The 22871-nt window shown below is 46.9% G+C and overlaps 1 protein-coding gene and 1 long non-coding RNA gene across 21 annotated transcripts in view; both read left to right on the plus strand.

The window, feature by feature from the left end:
- Window positions 1-22871, plus strand: part of PLCG2 (phospholipase C gamma 2) — a 178017-nt gene that overhangs the window by 106804 nt on the left and 48342 nt on the right. For all 20 annotated transcript variants that reach the window (XM_055299698.2, XM_063612482.1, XM_063612481.1 and 17 more), the window contains 8 exons: window positions 2513-2614; window positions 4828-4946; window positions 7044-7129; window positions 9115-9235; window positions 13842-14010; window positions 18669-18773; window positions 20960-21049; window positions 21682-21857. In XM_055299698.2, the coding sequence (XP_055155673.1) occupies window positions 2513-2614; window positions 4828-4946; window positions 7044-7129; window positions 9115-9235; window positions 13842-14010; window positions 18669-18773; window positions 20960-21049; window positions 21682-21857 (968 nt within the window). The remainder of the gene's footprint in view (window positions 1-2512; window positions 2615-4827; window positions 4947-7043; window positions 7130-9114; window positions 9236-13841; window positions 14011-18668; window positions 18774-20959; window positions 21050-21681; window positions 21858-22871) is intronic.
- Window positions 9243-12439, plus strand: LOC134731760 (uncharacterized). The gene is made up of 2 exons (XR_010114348.1): window positions 9243-10071; window positions 10198-12439. It is a non-coding gene; the product is annotated as an uncharacterized lncRNA (long non-coding RNA).

The raw sequence follows: 22871 nt of genomic DNA on the forward strand, positions 1-22871 counted from the left end.
ACAGATGCTCATATGGAATAATCACTGCAGCACTTTGTGTGCAAATTAGTATGACTTTTCTAGAAAACACTTTGGCTGTATGCAATGAAAAGAAAACTTTAAAACTAGATTCTATATCTGGAGTAAATAGTTGCCCTCCCGGACACTTATCCTAAGGAAATAATGGCAGCATTTTTAATAGGAATGAAAACTTGGAAGTCATCTAAATTTCTTTAGAGTATTGGTTAAGTACGCCATATTACAGGTCTGGGATGGATGGGTGATGGGATAGGAAGGGGGTTAAAAGTATGTTTCTAGAATCAGTGTTTCTGGGTTTAGTCTGAGGCTTATGACTGGGACCACTTAACGACTAGAAGCCTCTCCTCTGTTTCCCCATTTATATAACATGGAGAATAACCTGTACCTCCTGGGGTTGTGGTAAGTTCAAGATGAGCCACCGTGTGGGGCCTGGTATAGAGTCAGTGCCCAGTGTTGACGGCCATCACCATTTATTTTTATTTTCATCCTTATTCTTTGCCATTTTCACTATTACAGGTGTCTAGTGCAATACCCCACCCCAAGGAGATGTATTTTACAACCCCTAGAATATTGACATTTCAGTCTCCTTTAGGCAGAAAATTTCTTTCTTTGCAGCCAGTCGAGTGCGAGGTTGTATTAGCTAAGTACCCATGCATTTTGATGAATGCAAAAACTTTGTAGGGGGAGGGAAGGAGGACGCCTCCAGCCTCTTTGGGACATCTTGGCCAGGCAAAGTATTTTAATAAAATGTCCCGCAATTTGGGTTTCATGTTCTAGTATTCAAAGATTCTGACACCTCTGTATTCAAATGAGCTTGCAGTTTCCCACCTTCCTGGCTGTTTTGAGCTCCGGATCCAGGCAAATTTGCAAGAGTCAACAGCAGTTCACTTTTGTCTTGCACCCATGCATGTCACCAGCCTCCTGGTCACCACCTCATTTGCGTCTGTTCTTCTATTTTTCATTCTTTCAGACATCCCCATCCAGCCCTTCCCATCTAACCACACATACATCTGGTAGCATATTTGCACCTAATAGTCATAAAGATAAAGGTTTTAGAATATGTGAAGTGAAGAAAGCGTTGATCAAAGCTGAATTTACATGTCATATTTCATCCCCTTTTCCTATGAATATTTGGGATTTCAGGGCATGGAGAGGAAAGCAGTGGTTACTTAATATTATGCATTCTTTTTTTAAAGCGTTTCTAGAATGTCTAGGGCTGTGCAGCAGCTGCTTTGGAACTGGTCATGTATATTTCAGATGTTACCAATGTTTCAGCAGCCCTGTTTGCCTATTCTTTTGAAAAGAGGGCATCTGATTACATTGCATGTCAGTTTAGTTATTTGGAGCTGAGACTCTGCAGTTTATAAGCTGTGTGAGCTTAGGATCATGAGGTATTGTTCCTGGGCCTCTGTTTGCTTGTCTCTAAAATGACAATGGCAATAAATGACTTGCGGAGTTGTGTGGACTAAGTGAGGTGACCATAGGAGGAAGATAGATGCTTGTTTGCACAAGCTGCCATGGTCAGAGCACTTTCTTTTTTTTTTTTTTTTTTTTTGAGACAGAGTTTCATTCTGTTGCCCAGGCTGGAGTGCAATGGTACAACCTTGGTTCATTGTAACCTCCGCCTCTCGGGTTCAAGCAATTCTCTTGCCTTAGCCTCCTGAGTAGCTGGGATTACAGGCACCTGCCACCACGCCCAGCTGATTTTTTTTACAAAAAAGTTTGTGTTTTAGTAGAGATGGGGTTTCACCATGTTGGCCAGGCTGGTCTCGAACTCCTGAGCTCAGGCCATCCACCCGCCTCAGCCTCCCAAAGTAGGTCTGAGCACTTTCTGTGCACCAGGTGCTGCATTAGGCACATAACCTAATAAGATTTTATACAGTGCTTCATACAGTGTACATTCATACAGTGCTTCACAGAAACTGTGTGGTAGATACTCTTATTCCCACTTCATGGATGGGGAGGCACAGAGATGGTATGTAACTTGCCCAAGGTCAACTAGGTGGAATGAGAGGCAAACCCAGGTAGGTGACCTGGAAGGCCGATGTAACTACCATGCCCCCAGGCTGCTTCATACTAACAAACGTAAAGAGCTATCATAGGGCAGGAGCTGGCAAACCATGACCTATGGGCCAAATACAGCTGACCACTTGTTTTTATAAACAAAATTTTTTGGAATATAGCCATGCCCATTTGCCTATGGATCATCTGTGGCTGCTTTTGCACCACAACAGGGGAGTTGAGTGGTTGCGACAGACACCGTATGGCTCAGAGAGCCCAAAATATTTACCTCTGGCTCTTTGCAGAGAACATTTGCTGACCCTTCGCAGAAGGCCATGTGCAGAATGAGGCCTCAACATGTGGTGCTCTGTCGCAAATGAATTCGGAATTGGTTCATGTTTCAGTCTTTGATCGCGACTGGGTGGACCCTGGGAAATGAAGAATTGTATCAGTTCTCATTTTGGTGATCTCTCGTTCTCTTTGTCATTTTAAGGAGCATTGGGCTCAGGATCTGAACAAAGTCCGTGAGCGGATGACAAAGTTCATTGATGATACCATGCGTGAAACTGCTGAGCCTTTCTTGTTTGTGGATGAGGTGAGTAGGCTGGGCTTGTTGTCGCTTGGGGGTGACTTTTTGATTGATGTCTGTGCTTTCTGAGGTTTATTTTCTGTTTCTCTTTCTTTGGAGAACTTTGCTGTATGATGTTGCCTTGACTGAGTGGTTAGCTGGGAGTGTTTCTTTCTTTTTTTTTTTTTTCCTCCCAGGTTCTAGATTACTGTAACTGTAACTGCCCAGTGGGTTCATTTTGCCTGCTGCCTAGACAGAACCGATTGATCAAGGCAGGGGATTTGCAATAGGGAAAGAGCTTAACTCACGTAGAGCCGGCTGAGTGGGAGACTGGAGTTTTATTATTACTCCAATCATCCTTCCTTTCAGAGGCTGGAGTTTTGTTTTTTATGTTTTTGTTTGTTTGCTTGTGTGTTTGTTTTTGTGACGGAGTCTCAGTCTGTCACCCAGCCTGGAGTGCAGTGGTGTGATCTTGCCTCACTGCAACCTCTGCCTCCCAGGTTCAAGTGATTCTCGTACCTCAGCCTCCCAAGTAGCTGGGATTATAGGCACCATCCACCATGCCTGGCTAATTTTTTTGTATTTTTAGTAGAGATGGGGTTTCACTATGTTGGCCAGGGTGGTCTCAACTTCCTGACCCTTGTGATCAGCCCACCTCAGCTTCCCAAAGTCCTGCGATTATAGGTGTGAGCCATCGCACCTGGCGGAGGCTAGGATTTCTTTTTTAAAGATCGTTTGGCGGGCTAGGGGAGGGGTGCTGCTGATTGGTTGGAGATGCAATGTTATGTGTGTGGAAAATAGTGTGCTTCTGAGTGGGGCCACAGGACCAGTGGGCGGTCCAGGTAGAGCCACGCAAAAGCCCAAAAAGACGTCTCAAAAGGCCAATCTTAGGGTTAAACCACAGTGATGTTATCTGGAGGAGTAACTGAGGAAGTTGAGAATCTTGTAACCTCCAGAAAAATGGCTGCTAACCAATTAGTCTCCACCTTAGCAGAATCCAGGCTCCTCTCTTCCTCCTAACCTGGTCTTACCGGAGCTTTACAAAGGCAGTTTAGTTTTGGGGAAGGGCTGTTATTTAAACTATAAACTAAATGTTTTCCAAAGTTAACTTGGCCCAAGCCCAGGAATAATTAAGGGCAGTTTGGAGGTTAAAGGCAAGATAGAGGTTGGTTAGATCAGATCTGTTTCACTGTCATAATTTTCTCGTTGTTCTGATTTTTCCAAAGGCAGTTTCACAGCCTTTTCTTACTCTTCTCTATTGATCATGTTGCCTGAGTGGGATTACTGATTTTGCCACTAGAGGGCATGTGCCACCAGGGAGAGTTGAATCATCGCAAGCACAGAAACAGAATGTGAAGGTGTCCCAGTGCTTGCGTGTCAGAATGGTTGCCTTTGGCCTTGCATGGGGAAGGAGGGGAGGTGCAACTGGGGAGCGCCTGACCCATATGAGGTCGTTCTCAGGCAGCAGAAATTAGGCCCAGATCGCTAAAGCATTTTTTTTTTTAAGGGGCCAGGAATTGTAACTTGAAATTTCCTGCCCTTTCAACATTCTGATATGGATAACACTCTGTTTTTTAAGTTGGGTCATGGGTTCACAAATGTTCATGCTACTATTATGCTTTAAATTGTATATATGAAGCCGGGTGCAGTGGCTCATGCCTGTAATCCCAACACTTTGGGAGGCTGAGGTGGGTGGATCGCTTGAGGTTAGGAATTTGAGACCAGCCTGGCCAACATGGTAAAATTCTGTCTCTACTAAAAATACAAAAATTAGTCTGGTGTAAAAATTAGTCTGGTGTGGTGGTGCACGCCTGTAATCCCAGCTACTTGGGAGGCTGAGGCAGGAGAATCGCTTGAACCTAGGAGGTGGAGGTTGGAGTGAGCCAAGATCGTGCTATTGCACTCCAGCTTGGGCAACAGAGCAAGACTCTGTCTGAAAAAACAAACAAAAACCAACAACCATGTATATATGGTAAGCATAAGCCCTTGCAGTAGCAAATATTTTGGGATAAATATTACAAAGGAAAATATTGTCTAGGTCCGTGGAACAAATATGTCCCTGTAGCCCATTTCAGCCTGAGCCTTTGGTATTGAAAATGTGGGTAACTGAGGTCTGGAGACCGCCTGTTGATTTCATGCATCAGAGCTGTTCTTACCCCGGGTGGGCGCAGACCAGAAACAAGCAGAGACCATCTCGCCCATCAGCGTGATGATTCGGTCTTCGTGTTTGACTCCTTTAGTTCCTCACATACCTGTTTTCACGAGAAAACAGCATCTGGGATGAGAAGTATGATGCGGTGGACATGCAGGACATGAACAACCCCCTGTCTCATTACTGGATCTCCTCGTCTCATAATACGTGAGTTTCAGATGAGCCTGTGATGGGTTGGGCAGCACAGAGCACGAGAGGGTTGAGGCAGGGGTCCGATGCGCCGCTCCGGTGAGTCCTGTTGTGAAGCAGGTGGAGGGTGTAGCACCGCATTCCTTGGACTAGAATACACAGAAGCTTCTGGAAGGGGCTGGGAACACACTTCCTTTTCTCAGTTGGCATTGTAATAATCTGTTTTCTGTGGCCCTAAAAAGCTAGTAAAAACAAAAGTAACTTAAAGTAACTTAGTAACTGAAGTAACATAGTAAACTTAGTTTTTCATGATTTGGGCATCTCACAGTAGCCACACCAAAGCAATTCAGTGACTCATTGAATTGATTCATAGGGAGTGTGTACCCTGTGCCTGCTGGGAGCTGGGGATGTGGCTGTGAACAGGCAGCAGCCATGTCCTCATGTGCTGGGAGGAAGGCCTCCATTGAAAGTTAACCACAGAATAGGACTTGCTGATGTGGGGAGCAGGTGGTAAGGCGAGGAGAAGTGTTTCAGACAGACGAGCAGCATGTGCCAAGGCCCTGGGGCAGGAACAACTGAGAGGAGTCTGCTAAGGCTGGAGTGCAGAATCCAGGACAGCGGTGTCAGGAGGGGAGGAAGGCAGGTCTTGCTGGAGCTGGATCTTGTAGGTCACCGTGAGAGCTGTCGGGGACACCCTGACGACTTTTAACCAGAAAACGAGATGCTCACAGGGGGCTCTTGGGATGGTTACTCTGATTGCAACAGAGGGAGGATACAGGATGTTATGCTGATGTTCCAGTATTTAGTCTGTCTTATTGGGTGAGAGGGTGAAGTCCTTGGGTCACGGCCCCCGGAGCTGTGGGTGGCGACTTTCCTAAGTGACATTCCAGGGGGTCATCTGGGTAAAGGCTTTTTATGGTGTTATGCTCCAGGCGTTTGGGAAGGTAAAATGTCTTTCAGGGGGAAATTGATTTCATAGTTCTCTCTTCCCCACCATGCCCATCATTTTAAGAGTTTGTGTTTCCGCGTGGTGAATTCTAGAAAACCTAGAAGACAGTTAAGAAATACAAACTTAAAAAAAACTTGTATTTTCAGTTCGGAGGTACGTGTGCAGGTTTGTTATGCGGATCAACTTGTATCGTGGGGGTTTGCTGTGGAGATTATTTTGTCACCCAGGTATTAAGCCTACTACCCATTAGTTATTTTTCCTGATCCTGTCCCTCCTACCACCCTCTGACAGAACCTAGTGTGAGGAACATAAAGTTTTTTTTTTTTTTTGAGACAGAGTCTTGCTCTGTTACCTAGGCTGGAGTGCAGTGGTGCAATCTCAGCTCACCACAACCTCCGCCTCCCCGGTTCAGGAGATTCTTCTGCCTCAGCCTCCCGAGTAGCTGGGACTACAGGCACACGCCACCATGCCCAGTTTTTTTTTTTTTTTTGTATTTTTGTTAGAGACAGAATTTCACTATGTTGGCCAGGCTAGTCTTGAACACCGGACCTTGTGATCTGCCCGCCTCGGACTCCCAAAGTGCTGGAATTACAGGCATGAGCCATCATGGCTGTCCTCGGAACACAAATTTTAAAAAAGTTGGGGTGAATCATGATGAGGAGGAAAGTGCATTAAAGAGTAATTCTTCTGGCAGTTTTGGTGGATATGGCTCCTAGCATAGCTGATTCCACCAACAGTTGTTGAATGTCTGTTCTGTGCGTGGCCTAGAGCCCTGATATCAAAAGAAGTGCCCATCTTTGTTTAGACCGAGGACCCAGAGAGCGGCCACGGGGCCTTGTTAATTCATCTACTGCAGCTTTTTTTGCTTCTGACTTGCTTTGACCAACTTCTCCTCAAAAGAACATGTCCTCTCCACGCTTGCATTGCCCAGGTGGTCAGCAGTCACCTCCTGCGACTGTGGCCTGAGTTCAAAGCTCATGCCCAGTGTGACCATGGGATTGTGTATTTCTGTCCTAGGCCTTAGCTTTGAGTCTTTCTAGATGGAAGAACTCAGAGCTTTGGGGGCTCAGGCGGAGAAGTTCCCCCATAACAACCTGAGGTGTAGGCTTGTCCCGCAACCCCTGTGGCTGCCACCCCCACACAGCCACCTGCCTTCTCTTCTGCAGGTACCTCACAGGTGACCAGCTGCGGAGCGAGTCATCCCCGGAAGCTTACATCCGCTGCCTGCGCATGGGCTGTCGCTGCATTGAACGTGAGTAGCTCCTTCTTGGTGGAGGTCAGGCTCACAGCAATTTGAGGATAACCATGTGGCTGCTCCATGTGTTCTTTAAAATTTTAAAAAAGTTTTAATGGACACATAATAACTGTGCATATTTATGGAGTTAGAGTGTGATGTTTCTTTCTTTTCTTTCTTTTTTTTTTTTTTTTGAGACGGATCCCCTGTCATCTGTATCTCCTCAGCTTCCTCCTGGGCTGGTATTAGAGGAAAGCAAACAGACACCCGCTGTGTTTTGGCAGTGGGGTCCTAGGTGTGCGCAGGTACCCCGTATCACCTGGATTGGGGGGTCTGTGAGCAAATGTGAAAAGAACAGTCAGGGATAGATATGGTGGCTCATGCCTATAATCCCAGCACTTTGGGAGGCTGAAGGGGGAAGATTGTATGAGGCCAAGAGTTTGAGACCAGCCTGGGCGACATGGTGAGATCCTATCATTAAAAAAAGTAAAAAAATTAGCTGTGTGGTGGCATGCGCCTGTGGTCCCAACAACTTGGGAGGCTGAGGTGGGAGGATTGCTTGAGTCCAGGAGGTTGAGGCTGAGGTGAGCTGTGATTGTGCCACTGCACTCTAGCCTGGGCAACAGAATGAGACTCTGTGTCTAAACAGAAAAGAAAAGAAGGGTCAGGTGGCATCTGTGGCTGGGCAGATGGCAGAGGCATTATTTCCCTCCTTCCTTCTCCTCACCTCTCTGCGTGTTTTCCTTCCGGCCTCTCTCTCACCAAAGGCTCATGGGTGCATTTGGCTGAGAAAAGGCAACAACTGGCTTAGCATGGTGTCTCATGCCTGTAATCCCAGCAGTGTGAGAGGTCGAGGCAGGCGGATCACTTGAGATCAGGAGTTTGAGATCGGTCTGGCCAACATGGCGAAACCCTTTCTCTACTGAAAATACAAAAATTAGCCAGGCGTGGTGGTGCACCTCTGTAATCCCAGCTACTTGGGAGGCTGAGGCACAAGAATCGCTTGAGCCTGGGAGGCAGAGGTTGCAGTAAGCTGAGATCGCGGCTCTGCACTCCAGCCTGGGCAACAGAGGGAGACTTTGTCTCAAAAAATAAAATAAATAAATAAAAAAGGCAACAACCACTGACCTAGGCTCCAGTGTTACCAAAACCACTTATCATGGAAGCAACGTTTTGTAGCAGTTGTTCTATAGACTTTCTTCCCGTTTATGATTTTTCTCCCCCCTCAGGAAAACACAAATGTTTAGAAGTAAAGCTTGAAGCAGTCAGCTCCTGTGCCCTCCAGGGGTCCAAAAGATTGGGGATGTTCATCTTCCACATGACCTATTTCTGTTTGAAAATATTACTGTGAACCTTTACAAATAAATTTCTCATTAGTCTGTGTCATTTCCACGGGCAAAAAGGCAGTCAAGGTTTTCAACAGGCAAAGTCAGAAAATAAAACACGTGGTAAAATCTTTAAAAAGAAGCATTAAGGTCGGGTGTGGTGGCTCACGCCTGTAATCTTAGCACTTTGGGAGGCTGAGGTGGGCGGATCAGGAGGTCAGGAGATCGAGACCGCCCTGGCCAACATGGTGCAACCCCGTCTCTACTAAAACACAAAAAATTAGCCGAGCGTGGTGGTATGTGCCTGTAGTCCCAGCTACTCGGGAGGCTGAGGCAAGGGAATTGCTTGAACCCAGGAGGCGGAGATTGCACTGGGCCGAGATTGTGCCACTGCACTCCAGCCTGTGCAACAGAGCAAGAGTTCGTCTTAAAAAAAAAAAAAAAAAAGCAAAAAAAGCAACATTGAAACTAGCTTTTCTTGGACAGCTGCACTTGCATTATGTAAGCGCACAGGGAACCCTGCGGACACAGGGAAAGCCATGTCCTCGTGTTGGCAGCTGAATGGAGGGAGTGTGGGCGTCCTTGTCTAGTAACTGAACTGGTGTGTGGGCCGGGGGCTGACCTTGGGGCTGTCGGTGAACACACGTGGTATTGAAGCTGCGGCGTTTCTCCCTGTAGTGGACTGCTGGGACGGGCCCGATGGGAAGCCGGTCATCTACCACGGCTGGACGCGGACCACCAAGATCAAATTTGACGACGTCGTGCAGGCCATCAAAGACCACGCCTTTGTTACCTCGAGGTCAGTTGGCTGATTTCTGGGTGGTGTGACTTAAAGGGGAAGGCATCTAGGGTTGGATAGACAGGTGGACAGACAGGCAAACACACATAGACGCCTCCCTCCAAATGCAGGAAGGCCTGGGCCCCATGTTGGCCAAAGCCACTGCTGTCAAGTTCTCACCCTGCAGGCCGAGAGTGCAAGTTGCTCCCAGGCTCTAGAGCCCGGAGGAGGCTCTGGCTGGGGAACCCTGTGGCTGCTCAGTGCCCACCCCACCTCCTCATTCTGTCTGGCCCCCACTTTCAGGACCCTCGAAAGAGAGGGAAAGGTTGGGCGCAGTGGCTCACGCCTGTAATCCTGGCACTTTGGGAGGCTGAGGTGTGATCACCTGAGGTCAGGAGTTCGAGAAGAGCCTGGGCAACTTGTGAAACCCCATCTCTACCAAAAAAAAAAAAAAAAAAAAAAAAAAAAAAATCAGCTGGGTGCAGTAGCATGCGCCTGTGGTCCCAATTACTTGGGAAGCTGAGGTGGGAGGATTGCTTGAACCTGGGATGCAGAGGTTACAGTGAGCTGAGATTGCACCACTGCACTTCAGCTGAGGCAACGGAGCGAGACCCTGTCTTAAAGAAAAAAAAAAATGAAAAACAAAAACAAAAAAAAGAGAGACAAGGAAAGTTAAAATTCCCCTTCTGTCCTAATTCCCTCTTTTCTGCCCAGTTCTCTCCCCCACCAAACCTGTTTCTACAGGCGGAATCCAAGCAGCCAGTAGTGGTGGTGGTGTGTTTTTTGAATACCCACCTGGGGCCAGGCTCTGTGCTAGGTTCTTTGTACATGTGATCATCTTGATTCTTTGCCACAAAGTGAGTATGGTCATCCCCATTTAACAGATGAGTAAATTGAGGCAAGGAGGGGATAAATGGATGAGAACATTTAGGTTCATTTCAAGGTTTTCTGACCTCATGTCTAATCCTTTTCTGTCCCACCAGAAGATATTGGTCTGGGCTGGAGGTCAACGAAATTGTTCTGTAAAGAGCCAGATAGAAATATTTCAGGCTTTGTGGGCCCTGTGGTCTCTGTTGCAACTATTCAGCCCTGTTGCTGAAGTGCAAAGCAGCCATGGACAAGAGGTAAACACATGGGTCTGGCTGTGTTCCAGTTAAAACTTGAATTACATATTACAAAAATAGATGGCAGGCCAGATTTGGGGTGGAGGCCGTCATAGGCTGACTCCTGGTTTGGTTTCCTTGTTGTTTCTGAGAGCTGGCAAGAGGCCTTCTATAGGCTTAATGGAATGATGGTTGTCTTTTTATCCCTTCTGGGGTAGAATAGCAGTTACGAGTATGGGTTCTGAGTCCTTCTCGCTGAGTTTGAATCCAGCTGTTGAGTACTAGTTTGGGCAAAGCACTTACCATTCTATGCTTCAATTTCCATGTTAAAAAATAGAGGTGATAACTGTGTGCACCTCACAGGGCGGTTGTGATGATTAAATGAGATGCCATTACAGCAAGTGCTTAACCCTGCACCTGGCATAGAGTAACTGTTCAGTCAATAAGATCGATTTTTTTTTTCTTTTTTTCTTTTCTTTTTTTTTGAGATGGAGTCTTGCTCTGTCGCCCAGGCTAGAGTGCAATGGCAGGATCTTGGCTCACGGGAGCCTCCACCTCCCGAGTTCGAGCAATTCCCCTGCTCAGCCTCCCGAGTAGCTGGGATTACAGGCACCTGCCATCATGCCCGGCTAATTTGTGTATTTTGGTAGAGATAGGGTTTCAATACTTTGGCCAGGCTGGTCTTGAACTCATGACCTCAGGTGATCCTCCCTCCCCAACCTCCCAAAGTGCAGGGATTATGGGCATGAGCCACCGCGCCCAACCCGATTGGTTATTTTTATTGCATTTACTGCGGATGTCCTTCGAGCTGAGTGGAGGTGTTGCTCTGAGACAATGAAATTATGGACGTCTTTTCCCACTCGGAGAAAACCTTTCAATGAAGGCATATGGTTTCTCCATAGCAGTGTTCCCCACATAGGGCCCTAGCCCTTCTAAGTGCCAGCCTCCATCAGGCAGGTGGAAGGAGCCTGTATTAACAGACACTGTGCAGTGGCTGCTTACACTCTGCTTTGAGAGTTTGCTTTCATTTGCAGGAATAAGTGCTTATGGTTGTGAGCTGATAGTCATTCATCGAACATTATCTCATTCGTGAGTAGAGGAAGTTTTTTTCTGGTTAAAATAGGCCTGGAATCATCTAACACCTATAGGGCTAGAACTCTGTAATCAAATATTAATGCAGTAATGTTTTCACAGCAAAAGGCATCCTTATTGGTATTAAGAGGGGTTTAAGAAAATGATTGCAGGCAGCATTCGTTCGAATGGTTCAGATTTTGCCGTCAGTTATGTTTTGATACCAACTTACTAGGTAGTCTTTGTTCTAAAAGCTTTTTAGCTGTTGTTTTCTAGTAAGGGTGTGTGGATCAGGATCGGGGAGTGAGCTGGGTCCACGCTTTCCAGGAGTCATGAGGCTATGATTGACCTGAGCTGGAGCATGGTTAAGGATTTTATTTTTCACATTGTCAGTGTATTTTCACATTTACCTTCATTTCTATTGAGTGACGTGATTTCCTATTTATGGAAGTGACATAGCTGTCTTTAGAATAATTTTGTTTCATAGTAAATGCCATGCATAAGCCTCAGATGGATTCTTGGTGGGAAAAACCCCATCTATACAGTGTATTTCTTGGATAACTGGGGAAATTTGAGTATGTCTAATGATCAGTATGTCTAATGATCATTATTTAAAGATAGTTTCCTGAGGTGATATGGTGTGGTGATGTCGGGGGATGTTCTTAAGACATACCTGTGGGGGATGTCTGCGCCTCATTTCAGATGGTTCAGGAGGAAATGTAAATATGTGTATAAATGAAATATAAATATAGGCTGGGCACAGTGGCTCATGCCTATAATCTCAGCACTTTCGGAGGCTGAGGTGGGTGGATCAACTGAATTCAGGAGTTTGAGACCAGCCTGGCCAACATGGTGAAACCCTATCTTTACTAAAAATACAAAAAATTAGCTGGGCATGCTGGCAGACACCTGTAATCTCAGCTACTCAGGAGGCGAGGCAGGAGAATTGCTTGAACTTGGGAGTTGGAGGTTGCAATGAGCTGAGGTTGCGCCATTGCACTCCAGCCTGGGCAATGAGTGAAACTCCATCTGCAAAAGAAAAATAAATAAATACATAAATAAATGACTTTTCTCCTGCCTCAGGAGGAGTATGTGTGTGTATATATATACACACACACACAAATATATATGTGTGTATATATATGTATATATGTATATAAATGTACTAATGATATGTGAATGTATACATACACACACGTTCAGATGATATAGAAGGATACAGGTGATCCTTATTGGTGGATTCTGTAACTGAGTTTACCTATTTGGTAAAATTGACTTGTAACCCTAAATCAAATCTCAAAGCACTCTGAGGTCATTTTGAGACATGCACAAAGCGTGGGAAATGAGACTCACATGATGCACACGTGTTCAGCTGAGGTTGAGCAAAGCAGCGCTCCCCTTCCTGGTCTACAGCATGAAAGCTTCAACAAGTGTCCCTCTCACCATCTGTTGACTGCCATGTTTTTCCTGTTTTTGAGCTTTTTCTTGGTGATTTTGCTGTTCAAATGGCCCGAAGCACAGTGCTGAGGGCTGCCTGGTGTTCCTGAGCACGAGAAGGCTGTGATGTGCCTGATGGAGAAAACACCTGTGTCAGATACTCTTAGTTCCGGCATGAATTACAGTGGTGCTGGCTGTGAGCCCAGTGTCAGTCAACAATATATACCAAATTAGGTGTCTTTAAATGGAAACACACTTAAAACAAGGTCAGATATTGATCCATTAAGGAAAATGTTGTGACCACAGGCTCAAAAGGCCCTGACCCTGTATTTCCCCTTAGGAGCAATGGCTCAGGTATTTGCCAGTCAGTGTTGGTGGTGACTTTATGGATCATAACCCCATTAGATAAGAAAAATCAACTATAGATACACACACACAAATGATCTATAAATACACAGACACCTTATAGAAATAGACATATATACACATACAAATAATAAATGTATGCATGCACACATATGTAAATTACATATGTGTGCATGTGAATGAGAATATATAAAACCGATATACTTTATAAATAGAGGAAGTAATAGACATACTAAAGTAGGTGGATGCGCATGTGGAACAGAGTCCCTGTTGGTGACCCTGGGTGAAGCACACATGGGTGCTTATTGTGCTGTGTGTTCATCTTTTCTGTAGGTTTGAAATTTAAAAAAAGATTAGAGACTTTGTAAGTTTAAAGATATGAATGGATGGAAAAAAATAGAGAGGAAAGGTGCATTCTGGGGTATGGGGAAGCTCCCAAATCAGATTACAGCTGTTCTGAGTCCCAAGGCTTGTGTCCTCACACCCAGGGTGAGGTTCTCTCCTTCTGGGAGGGCAGATGTGGGGGCCGTGCCCCCAGAGCAGCGCCCGGTTTCTGTCGCCCCAGGGCCGAGCTGCCCTGGCCCCTCTGTGGGGCAGATGCAGAGGTGCGTGCTCCCCCTGCCGAGCTGCCCACCCTCTTCCGCCTGCAGCTTCCCAGTGATCCTGTCCATTGAGGAGCACTGCAGCGTGGAACAGCAGCGTCACATGGCCAAGGCCTTCAAGGAAGTGTTTGGCGACCTGCTGCTGATGAAGCCCACGGAGGCCAGCGCTGACCAGCTGCCCTCACCCAGCCAGCTGCGGGAGAAGATCATCATCAAGGTAGGCACCCCGGGTGCTGCTGTCAGCTGTCCAGGGACCCCAGTGGCTCGGTTCCCCGGCTCTGGGTCCCATTCGCCAAGTTCTGTGTCCTGCTGGGCCTGCTCCAGGTCCCACTGCACAGGCTCAAACCTGCTCTAACACTGTGACCCTAGGCAAAGTCATTAACCTTTCAGAGCCTCTGTTTTCACCAGTCTCTGGGGGGGATAATACTGGAACTCACCTGGCTAGCTTGCTGGGAGCATGACGTGAGGGAAGGCGTGCCGAATCCGTGGAACTGCACCTGTCCTGTAGTTGGTGCTACGTTAAGTGCTGACTCGTTATGGTTCGTTCATTCATTGGTGAACCTTCCCCATCCTCTCTAGAGTCAGCCCCATGTGAGGTGCTGGAGGTGTCCAGCGACCTGGGTGCTGTTCCTGTGACTGGGGCTTCCAGTTGTGTGGGAGGCGGGCAGTTGCTAGAAAAGGCTGAGTGCAGCAATAGGGCTGATGTTCCGAGTGCTACGGGGGAGATGAGTGATGATATCTGTGCCTAGGGATGCCGTGGTAACATGTGGGTTTTTGAATTATTAGGATAAAGACACCAGATATGCAGTGGCTTAAAGCACAGAAGTGTTTATTTCTTCCCCATGTGCGGGAGAATGTTCTGTGGGTTTTGAGCTCTAGTCCACAAGGTGACTCAGGGACCTGGGGCCCCCACATTCTGCTCTAGCATCTCTCAGGACAGCAGTTTTCAACTGGGGTTTCACAGACCCCTGAAGAATCCACACTTAGAATCAGAGGCGCATGTGAACTTCAACAGAAAAAAATTACATCTTTATTTGTTTAACCTGTACATAAAACTTAATAGTTCCTTCCATTGTGAACATTGGCAGCAAGCCACTTGGGGGCTCTGTCACCAGCAGAAGTCGTGAGTATTTTCATATCACGTTTACAGTTATTGCAAATATTTCAAAATAATGTTGTGCTTGTCATCACTTTGGAATTATGGAGGTTATTAGGTCTGCCTCTAGATCTTATTTAAGATGTTAATGAATAAACACATCTGTTAGTGTATTGCAAATATTTATTGTCTTAATCATGTTTCAATATAATCGAGTTTCCTTTGTAATTTTATGCATTATTATTCTGAGAAAAGGGTCTGTAGCCTTCTCCAGATTTTGAAGGAGCTCATTACACAAAAACGGTGAAGGGACTTTGCTTTGTCCTTGTTTGTGTGGTGGACGCTGGGTCTCAGGCATATCCGAGTTCAAGCTCAGAGCACGGGAAGTCCAAGGGTGTCCAGGGCAAATGGTTTCTGGTAAGCAAGTCAGCTGTCCCGTCCTTTTCTCTACTGGTCTGTGCATGAGAGCTTAGTCACGTTACCTGCAAGGACAGTGGAATCTGAAGTCCCTAGTGGGGCAGCCTTTCATGGAAGGAGCAAGTGTGAATTTTCTTGACATTCCACAAGCTCATGGGGAAGGACAAACAGCTGTTTCCTAGGTGTTTCAGTCTGTTCATGCAGCTATCACGAAATACCATAAGCTGGGTGGGTTATAAACAACAGGAACTGATTTCTTATGGTTCTGGAGGCTGGAAGTTCAAGGTCAGGGTGCTGGTATGAGAGTCCTCTTCCAAGTTGTAGGCTGCCGATTTCTAGTTGTGTCCTCACGTGGTGGAAAGGGTGAGGCAGCTCTCTGGAACCTCTTTTATTTTTAAATATTTATTTAATTATAAATAACCATCTGGGACATGGAGATGTCTTTGGCCTCTTTTATAAGGGCACCATTCCCATTCATGAGAGCTCTACCCTTATTCCCATTCATGAGAGCTCTACTGTCATTCCCACTTATGAGAGCCCTACCCTAATTCCCATTCATAAGAGCTCTACCCTCATTCCCACTCATGAGAGCTCCACTCTCATTCCCATTCATAAGAGCTCTACCCTCATTCCCATTCATGAGGACTCTACCCTCATGACCTAATCACCTTCTATGTTACCCATTCTTACACTGCTCATAAAGACATACCCAAGACTGGGTAATTTATAAAGGAAAGAGGTTTAATGGACTCACAGTTCCATATGGCTGGGGAGGCCTCACAATCATGTCAGAAGACAAAGGAGGAGCAAAGTCATATCTTACGTGGTGGCAGGCAAGACAGCTTGTGCAGGGAAACTCTCATTTATACAACCAGATCTCATGAGATGTGTTCACTATCACAAGAACAGCATGTGAAAGACCCACCCCCATGATTCAATTACCTCTCACTGGGTTCCTCCTATGACATGTGGGAATTATAGGCGCTACAATTCAAGATGAGATTTGGCTGGGGATACAGCGAAACCATATCACCTTCCAAAGCCACCATCTCCAAATACCGTTACGTTGGGGATTAGGTTTCAACATATAAATTTTGGGAGGACACAGACATTCAGACCATAGCAGTAGGCAGAGAAGGGGTATGTCCTTCCAGTTTGGGGGAATAGCACACACAAGGGTGTGGTGGTGTCAACACATGGCATGTACCCTGTATTGTCACTGGGCCACCAACATACATTGGGCACAATCCTTATGTTCCAGGAAGTCGTGGTTTGGTAGGGAGACAAACCCATCAACAGAGAAACACCAAACAGTGCAAGGAGCTTTGGCCAAGCCCAATCAGAGGAGGGGATGTTGGTGCCCCCGTGGGTAAGAGCATCAGTACATGGGGAGTGTTTGGCCAAGATCGTGACCCTTAAGGTACAGATGTTTGCCTAAGCAGGAGATCAGCTGCCATTGTCTTAGTCTTGCAGATGAGAAGTGTGAGGCCTGGATAAGTGCAGCCACCTGCCCGGGGTCACAAGTTAACAAAATAGGTGCAGTGCTGTTTGCCCCCAGGCAGTTGTTTCGGAGATGCCAAGGGATGCTTCCAGCATGGTGAAGGCAGGATAAGGGGTGGAGGGAGCTCGGCCATGGAGGGTCCATGGCTTCTCAGGCACCTAGTTGGTGAGTCTTCGGGGCAGCCTGGTTGCATTTGCTCTTCCCTGTTCCCAGCTCATTCCTTCTGTTTCCATTAGGATGGCTTGTTCCCTGTTCCCCGGGATTTTTCAGCTCTTGTTCTAGGAGGAAAGTACTGAAGTCCCCTTTTAGAGCACCCTCTGCCCCACACCTGATAGGCTGTGGCTCACTTCTTTCTATTTCAAGAAATGAGGTGGAAATAGCTTGGCCACATGGTCACTTTGTACCGTGCACTGGGCTAGCCATGGTCATACGTATCTTCTTATTCAGTCTTGTCAAGACACTGCAGGATGAATAACCTCAGCCCTTGCCCACTTTATAGATGTGGACATTGAGATTCGGAGGTTAAATGGCTCAGCCAGCGTCACACATTTAGTGTTTGCTGAGGAAATTATTCAAGGCCGAGGTGGTCTGCCCTCAAAGCCTGTTTTTCCATGCCTGTATCATGCTGCCATTCACAAGGGACACTGAGGTCCTGCTTCACTGTTGACACTTATCTTTCACGTTGTTTGACTTACGAGATCCCACAGGGGCTGCCACGTCCCGATTTTACGAGACAGATTACTGAGACTCTGACGATGACTCAGCCAAGTTCACATGGCCAGTCAGGTAATAGGCCCTGAATTCAAATCTGGATCTGACTCCCCATCCTGAGCTCCTTCACCAGGTTAAGTTACCCTCAACTTACAGACGCTTGCCTGCGTGGCAGTCCAGGTGTTATCACTGTCTTAATGTTGCAGATGAGAAGCCTGAGGCTCAGAGAAGTGCAGCCACTTGCCCGGGGTCACACAGCTGGTAGAATAGCTGCAGTGCTGTTTGCACCCAGATCACCTTAGTCTAATCCCCAGTGGGTCCCCCGCCACCTTGCCCAGCCTGTTGCCTCTGGACTGCAGCCTGCCTTTCCCTCTGTGTGCTAGAGAAGGCTGGGCACATGGGGTGTTGTTTATTCACCCAGTATCAACAGATCACTTACGGTCTGCTAAGTGCTCGTCTAGCACAGGAGACTCAACAGGAAGCAAAACAACATCCCTGCCTTCATGGGGCTTATATTCTAGCAGTGAAGACAGAAGACAAACACATGGTTTGTGTAGGGCTAGACAAGCGAGAGGAATAAAGCAGGCTTGGGGCTAGAGAGTGGCAGGATGGGAAGGGGAGTGTGGGCTATGTTTACTTACTTATTTTTTACTGGGACAGAGTCTCACTCTGTTGCCCAGGCTGGAGTGCAGTGGTGCAGTCTCAGCTCACTGGAACGTCCACTTCCCAGGTTCAAGCAATCTTATTGTCTCAGCCTCCTGACTAGCTGGGATTACAGGCACGTGCCACCATCCCCAGCTAATTTTTTTATTTTTGTAGATACAAGGTTTCACCATGTTGTCCAGGCTGGTCTAGAACTCCTGAGCTCAAGTGATCTGTCTGCTTCAGCCTCCCAAAGTGCTGGGCTTATAGATGTGAGCCACTGCGCCCGGCCAGTATGGGCTATTTTTAGATGAAGCTGTAAGGAAAGCTCCTCCTCCTCATTCAAGGTAACCTGGAGAGCAGAGCTGAACAGACTAAGAGGGAAGCCAGGCAGCAAGAACAGGCATTGCAAAGGCCCTGCCTGGGAGGAGGCAGATGAAGGCTGCTGGCTCAAATACCTAAACTTGGGTCTCCGTGGAGACAGCCTATGTGTATGTTTTCCCCTCAGCATAAGAAGCTGGGCCCCCGAGGCGACGTGGATGTCAACGTGGAGGACAAGAAGGATGAGCACAAGCAACAGGGAGAGCTGTACATGTGGGATTCCATTGACCAGGTGGGCCTTGGTCCATTCCCGTAGCCACTGTGGCCACCCCCCTTGCAGCTGCTTCTTGGAGCCCTGCTGGGAGCTCTGAGAATATGCCTGTCTTGTTCTCATTTTTAGTCAAGTGAGTTTTTGCCATGTGAATTTACCTTCCTTCTTAAACTTTATTTATTTTGTGGGACAGGGTCTCACTCTGTCGTCCAGGCTGGAGTGCAGTGGTGTGATTGCGGCTCACTGCAGCCTTGACCTCCCAGGCTCAAGTGATCCTCCCACCTCAACCTCCCTGAGTCTCTGGGACTGCAGGTGCACACCACCATGCTCGGCTAATTTTTTGTATTTTTGCAGGGATGGGATTTAGTCACGTTGCTCAGGGTGATTTCAAACTCCTGGGCTCAAGCAATCCTCCCATCTTGGCCTCTCAAAGTGCTGATATTACAGGCATGAGCCACTGAGCCTGGCCAACTTTATTTTCCTTTTGCATTTTTAATGTTTTATTTTGAAATAATTTTAGATGAAATATAATATATTTACATACACACACAAATGGTATGGGATATTCCCATCTACCCTTACCAAGCTTCTCCAAATATTATTAATGACATCCTACATAACCATAGTATAATTTGTGCAATCAGAAAATTAACATTGGTACAATACTAATAACTGGTTTATAGACAGTATTTCATTGTTACCACTGTGTTCACTCAGGCTGTTTTCCTGTTTCAGGATCCAGTACCCGGTGCTGCCCTGCATTTAGGTTGTCCTGACTCCTTCGTGTCCTCCAATCGGGGGTCGTTCCACCAGAAACCTTATTTTTCAGGCTCTAATGCTGCTTCTATCCCTTTACCTAACGTGTATATCCATTTTGAGTATATTTTTACATGTCTGTTCTTATATCCTAGATATAACATACATATCAAAGGCAATATTTATTTATTACTTATTTATTTATTTTAGATAGTCTTGCTCCATTACCCAGGCTGGAGTGCAGTGGTACCATCTCAGCTCACCACAAACTCCACCTCCCGGTTGAAGTGATTCTTGTGTCTCAGCTTCCCGAGTAGCTGGGACCACAAGTGTGCACCGCCACACCCTGCTAATTTTTGTAGTCTTAGTAGAGATGGTGTTTCGCCATGTTGGCCAGTCTGGTCTTGAACTCTTGATCTTAAGTGATCTGCCTGCCTTGGCCTCCCGAAGTGCTAGGATCACTGGCGTGGGCCACTGTGCCAAGCCAAAATGGCAATATTTAAGTAAAGAATTAAATTGGGCCAGGTGCGATGGCTCATGCCTATAATCCTAGCACCTTGGGAGGCCGAGGCGGGCAGATTACGAGGTCAGGAGATCGAGACCATCCTGGCTAACATGGTGAAACCCCGTCTCTACTAAAACTACAAAAATCAGCTGGGCATGGTGGCATGTCCCTATAGTCTCAGCTACTCGGGAGGCTGAGGCAGGAGAATTACTTGAGCCTGGGAGGTGGAGGTTTCAGAGAGCTGAGATCGAGCCACTGCACTCCAGCCTGGTGACAGAGACAGACTCTGTCTGAAAAAAAAGAAAAAAAAAAAAAAGTGCAGCACACCAACATGGCACATGTATACATATGTAACAAACCTGCACGGTGTGCACATGTACCCTAGAACTTAAAGTATAATAAAAATAAATAAAAATAAAAACATTATTAAAAAATAAAAAAAAAGAAAGTTTCTGTATACCCTGCACCCAGCCTCTTCTCACATTAACGTCATGAATGACAATAGAACAGTGACCAAAACTAAGAACTTAACACTGGTAATTTACAATGAAACCAGAGACTAAATTTCACCAGTTAAAAAAAAAAAAAAAAAAAGTCATTAAGCCACAAGTAAATATTGAAGGTAAGGTCTCTAGACAAACTGGCCAGAAAATCCTGAAAATCTTGAAAGGTAGATGGAGTAGAAAAGAAAACGATGAGGAGTTGTACCTACCTTAGACATATGGATTTAATAAGTCCAAAAAGAAGCTCAAATACCAAAAGAAGCTCAAAACGCATCGATGTTTTTCAAAAGAAATGCCTCGTAAGGAATTGAATTCAGAGAAGTCACCATAAATGTCTATGAAACTGGGAAAAGCACATCCACAGTAGATGCTGGGGTGACGTCCTGTAGGGCGTTGATGAGGTAGAGGCCTTGAGGGGCACTAATACCAGTTTCACTTTCTAGAAATGGACTCGGCACTACTGCGCCATCGCCGATGCCAAGCTGTCCTTCAGTGATGACATTGAACAGACTATGGAGGAGGAAGTGCCCCAGGTAGGGGAACACCCAGCCACATAGGAAGGAGGTCCCCAGGAGCCCCAAGGACCACCCAGCCCCCAGGACCTCCTTCCCATGTGGCTTCTCTGGCCGGCTGGCAAGGGGATGCTCTGCTGAAGAAGCTGCTGCTACTCTGGGTACCATGGCCTGGCTGGCTTGTCTCTGATTGGCTGGCTGCCCCAGGTGCTTTAACCAGTGAGGTTCAAGATGCTTTCCTGCTCTCTTAAGGGCCTGATTTGTCTTGGAGGCCGGTGCTCTGGCTTAGTCCCAGGCTTTCCTGTTGCCCTCTCCTCCAGCTGTGGTCATTTTTCCTGCTGTTTTTTTCTGCAGCCCCCAGGGCATCATGGCTCTCAGACTTCCCTTGGAACAGAATGGAGGGCGGTGCTGGGAACCCCTCACTCCATGTCTCAGGATGCCAGGAGGCCACCATAAATGAGGGCTCTCAGGAGTGGGAGGCAGGCGGAGGAGGGTAGCAGGTGCTGTTTTCCCAGACCCCTTCGGGAGGGGACCAACTGAGGCTGGCCTATGTTATCTGGTGCCCTGGGTCAGGGTGAGACAGAAGGACCTGTCCAGTGATGCTGGGGTTTGGTCCAAGGCTTTCAGAAACCCCTCCTCTCTTTGCGGCCCAGGATATACCCCCCACAGAGCTACATTTTGGGGAGAAATGGTTCCACAAGAAGGTAGAGAAGAGGACGAGTGCCGAGAAGTTGCTGCAGGAATACTGCATGGAGACGGGGGGCAAGGATGGCACCTTCCTGGTTCGGGAGAGCGAGACCTTCCCCAATGACTACACCCTGTCCTTCTGGTAATGCCCCGACCCAGGGAACGCCTCCATTCTCCTGCATGCTGGCCGGATGAGGCAGGGTGGCGAGTGGTTCTAGCTCAGGCAGGAATTGGGCAGGCTGGGACCTGAATCCCAGGCTTCATTTGTCCAGCTCTTCTAGGCCGGGACAAGGGTGAGGTGGGTATGACTCACTTCGGCACAGTAACCCAGATTAATGAGATTTCAGGGCAATCTTTTAAAAAATCAAAAGTAATGCAAAAAAGTCTGTGATGAACAAAATAGGAATATTTTAAACAAAGACAAGATCTGACCCTACTCTTAGATGATGTGGCCTCACTCACTTCCCCTGATCCCAGCCCTGGAGTGGGTCATGTGGCTCTGGATGATTCAGCCAACCTTCTAGCATCTCCGTCTCCTCCGTAAAAGGGGGACTCTAGGGCTTTCCTTTCGAAGCTGTCATAGGCTGTGATGAGCTTGTGCATTCATTCATCCGCCCACTTATCCATGTCTCAGTGCATTAAAAGATACTTCTTGAGGGCGTGCCCTGTGCTAGACACAGTACTTATGCCAGACAGACAGTGTCTTTGTCCTCCTGGATGTTAGCGTCTTTTGAAGGAGATGGGCAATGAAAAAGTAGTCCCTCAAATGATATGCAAGTATAGTTGTGATGAGTGCAGTGAAACAAGGCAAGATAAAGGGACATCCCTCCCTTTATTGGGGGGGTTTAATGTGAGTTGGGGGGATTTATGAAAGTCTGTGAGAGAAGGCTCTGATGCCTCGATGTAGGGAGTGGTCAGGAAAACCTTCCTGAAAGAAGATGAGACCTGAAAGAGGGAAATTATAATTCTGTCACTTAAAAAAAAGTTGTGATAGGGTCTTGCTCTGTTGCCTAGGCTGTAGTACAATGGTGCAGTCTCGGCTCACTGCAGCCTCAAACTCCTGGGCTCAAGCAATCCTCCTATCTCAGCCATTTAAGTAGCTGGGACTACAGCCACATGCCACGACACCTGGATAATTTTTAAATTTTTTGCAGAG

This window comes from Symphalangus syndactylus, chromosome 11, assembly GCF_028878055.3.
Source record: "Symphalangus syndactylus isolate Jambi chromosome 11, NHGRI_mSymSyn1-v2.1_pri, whole genome shotgun sequence".
In the NCBI taxonomy this organism is placed as follows: domain Eukaryota; kingdom Metazoa; phylum Chordata; class Mammalia; order Primates; family Hylobatidae; genus Symphalangus; species Symphalangus syndactylus.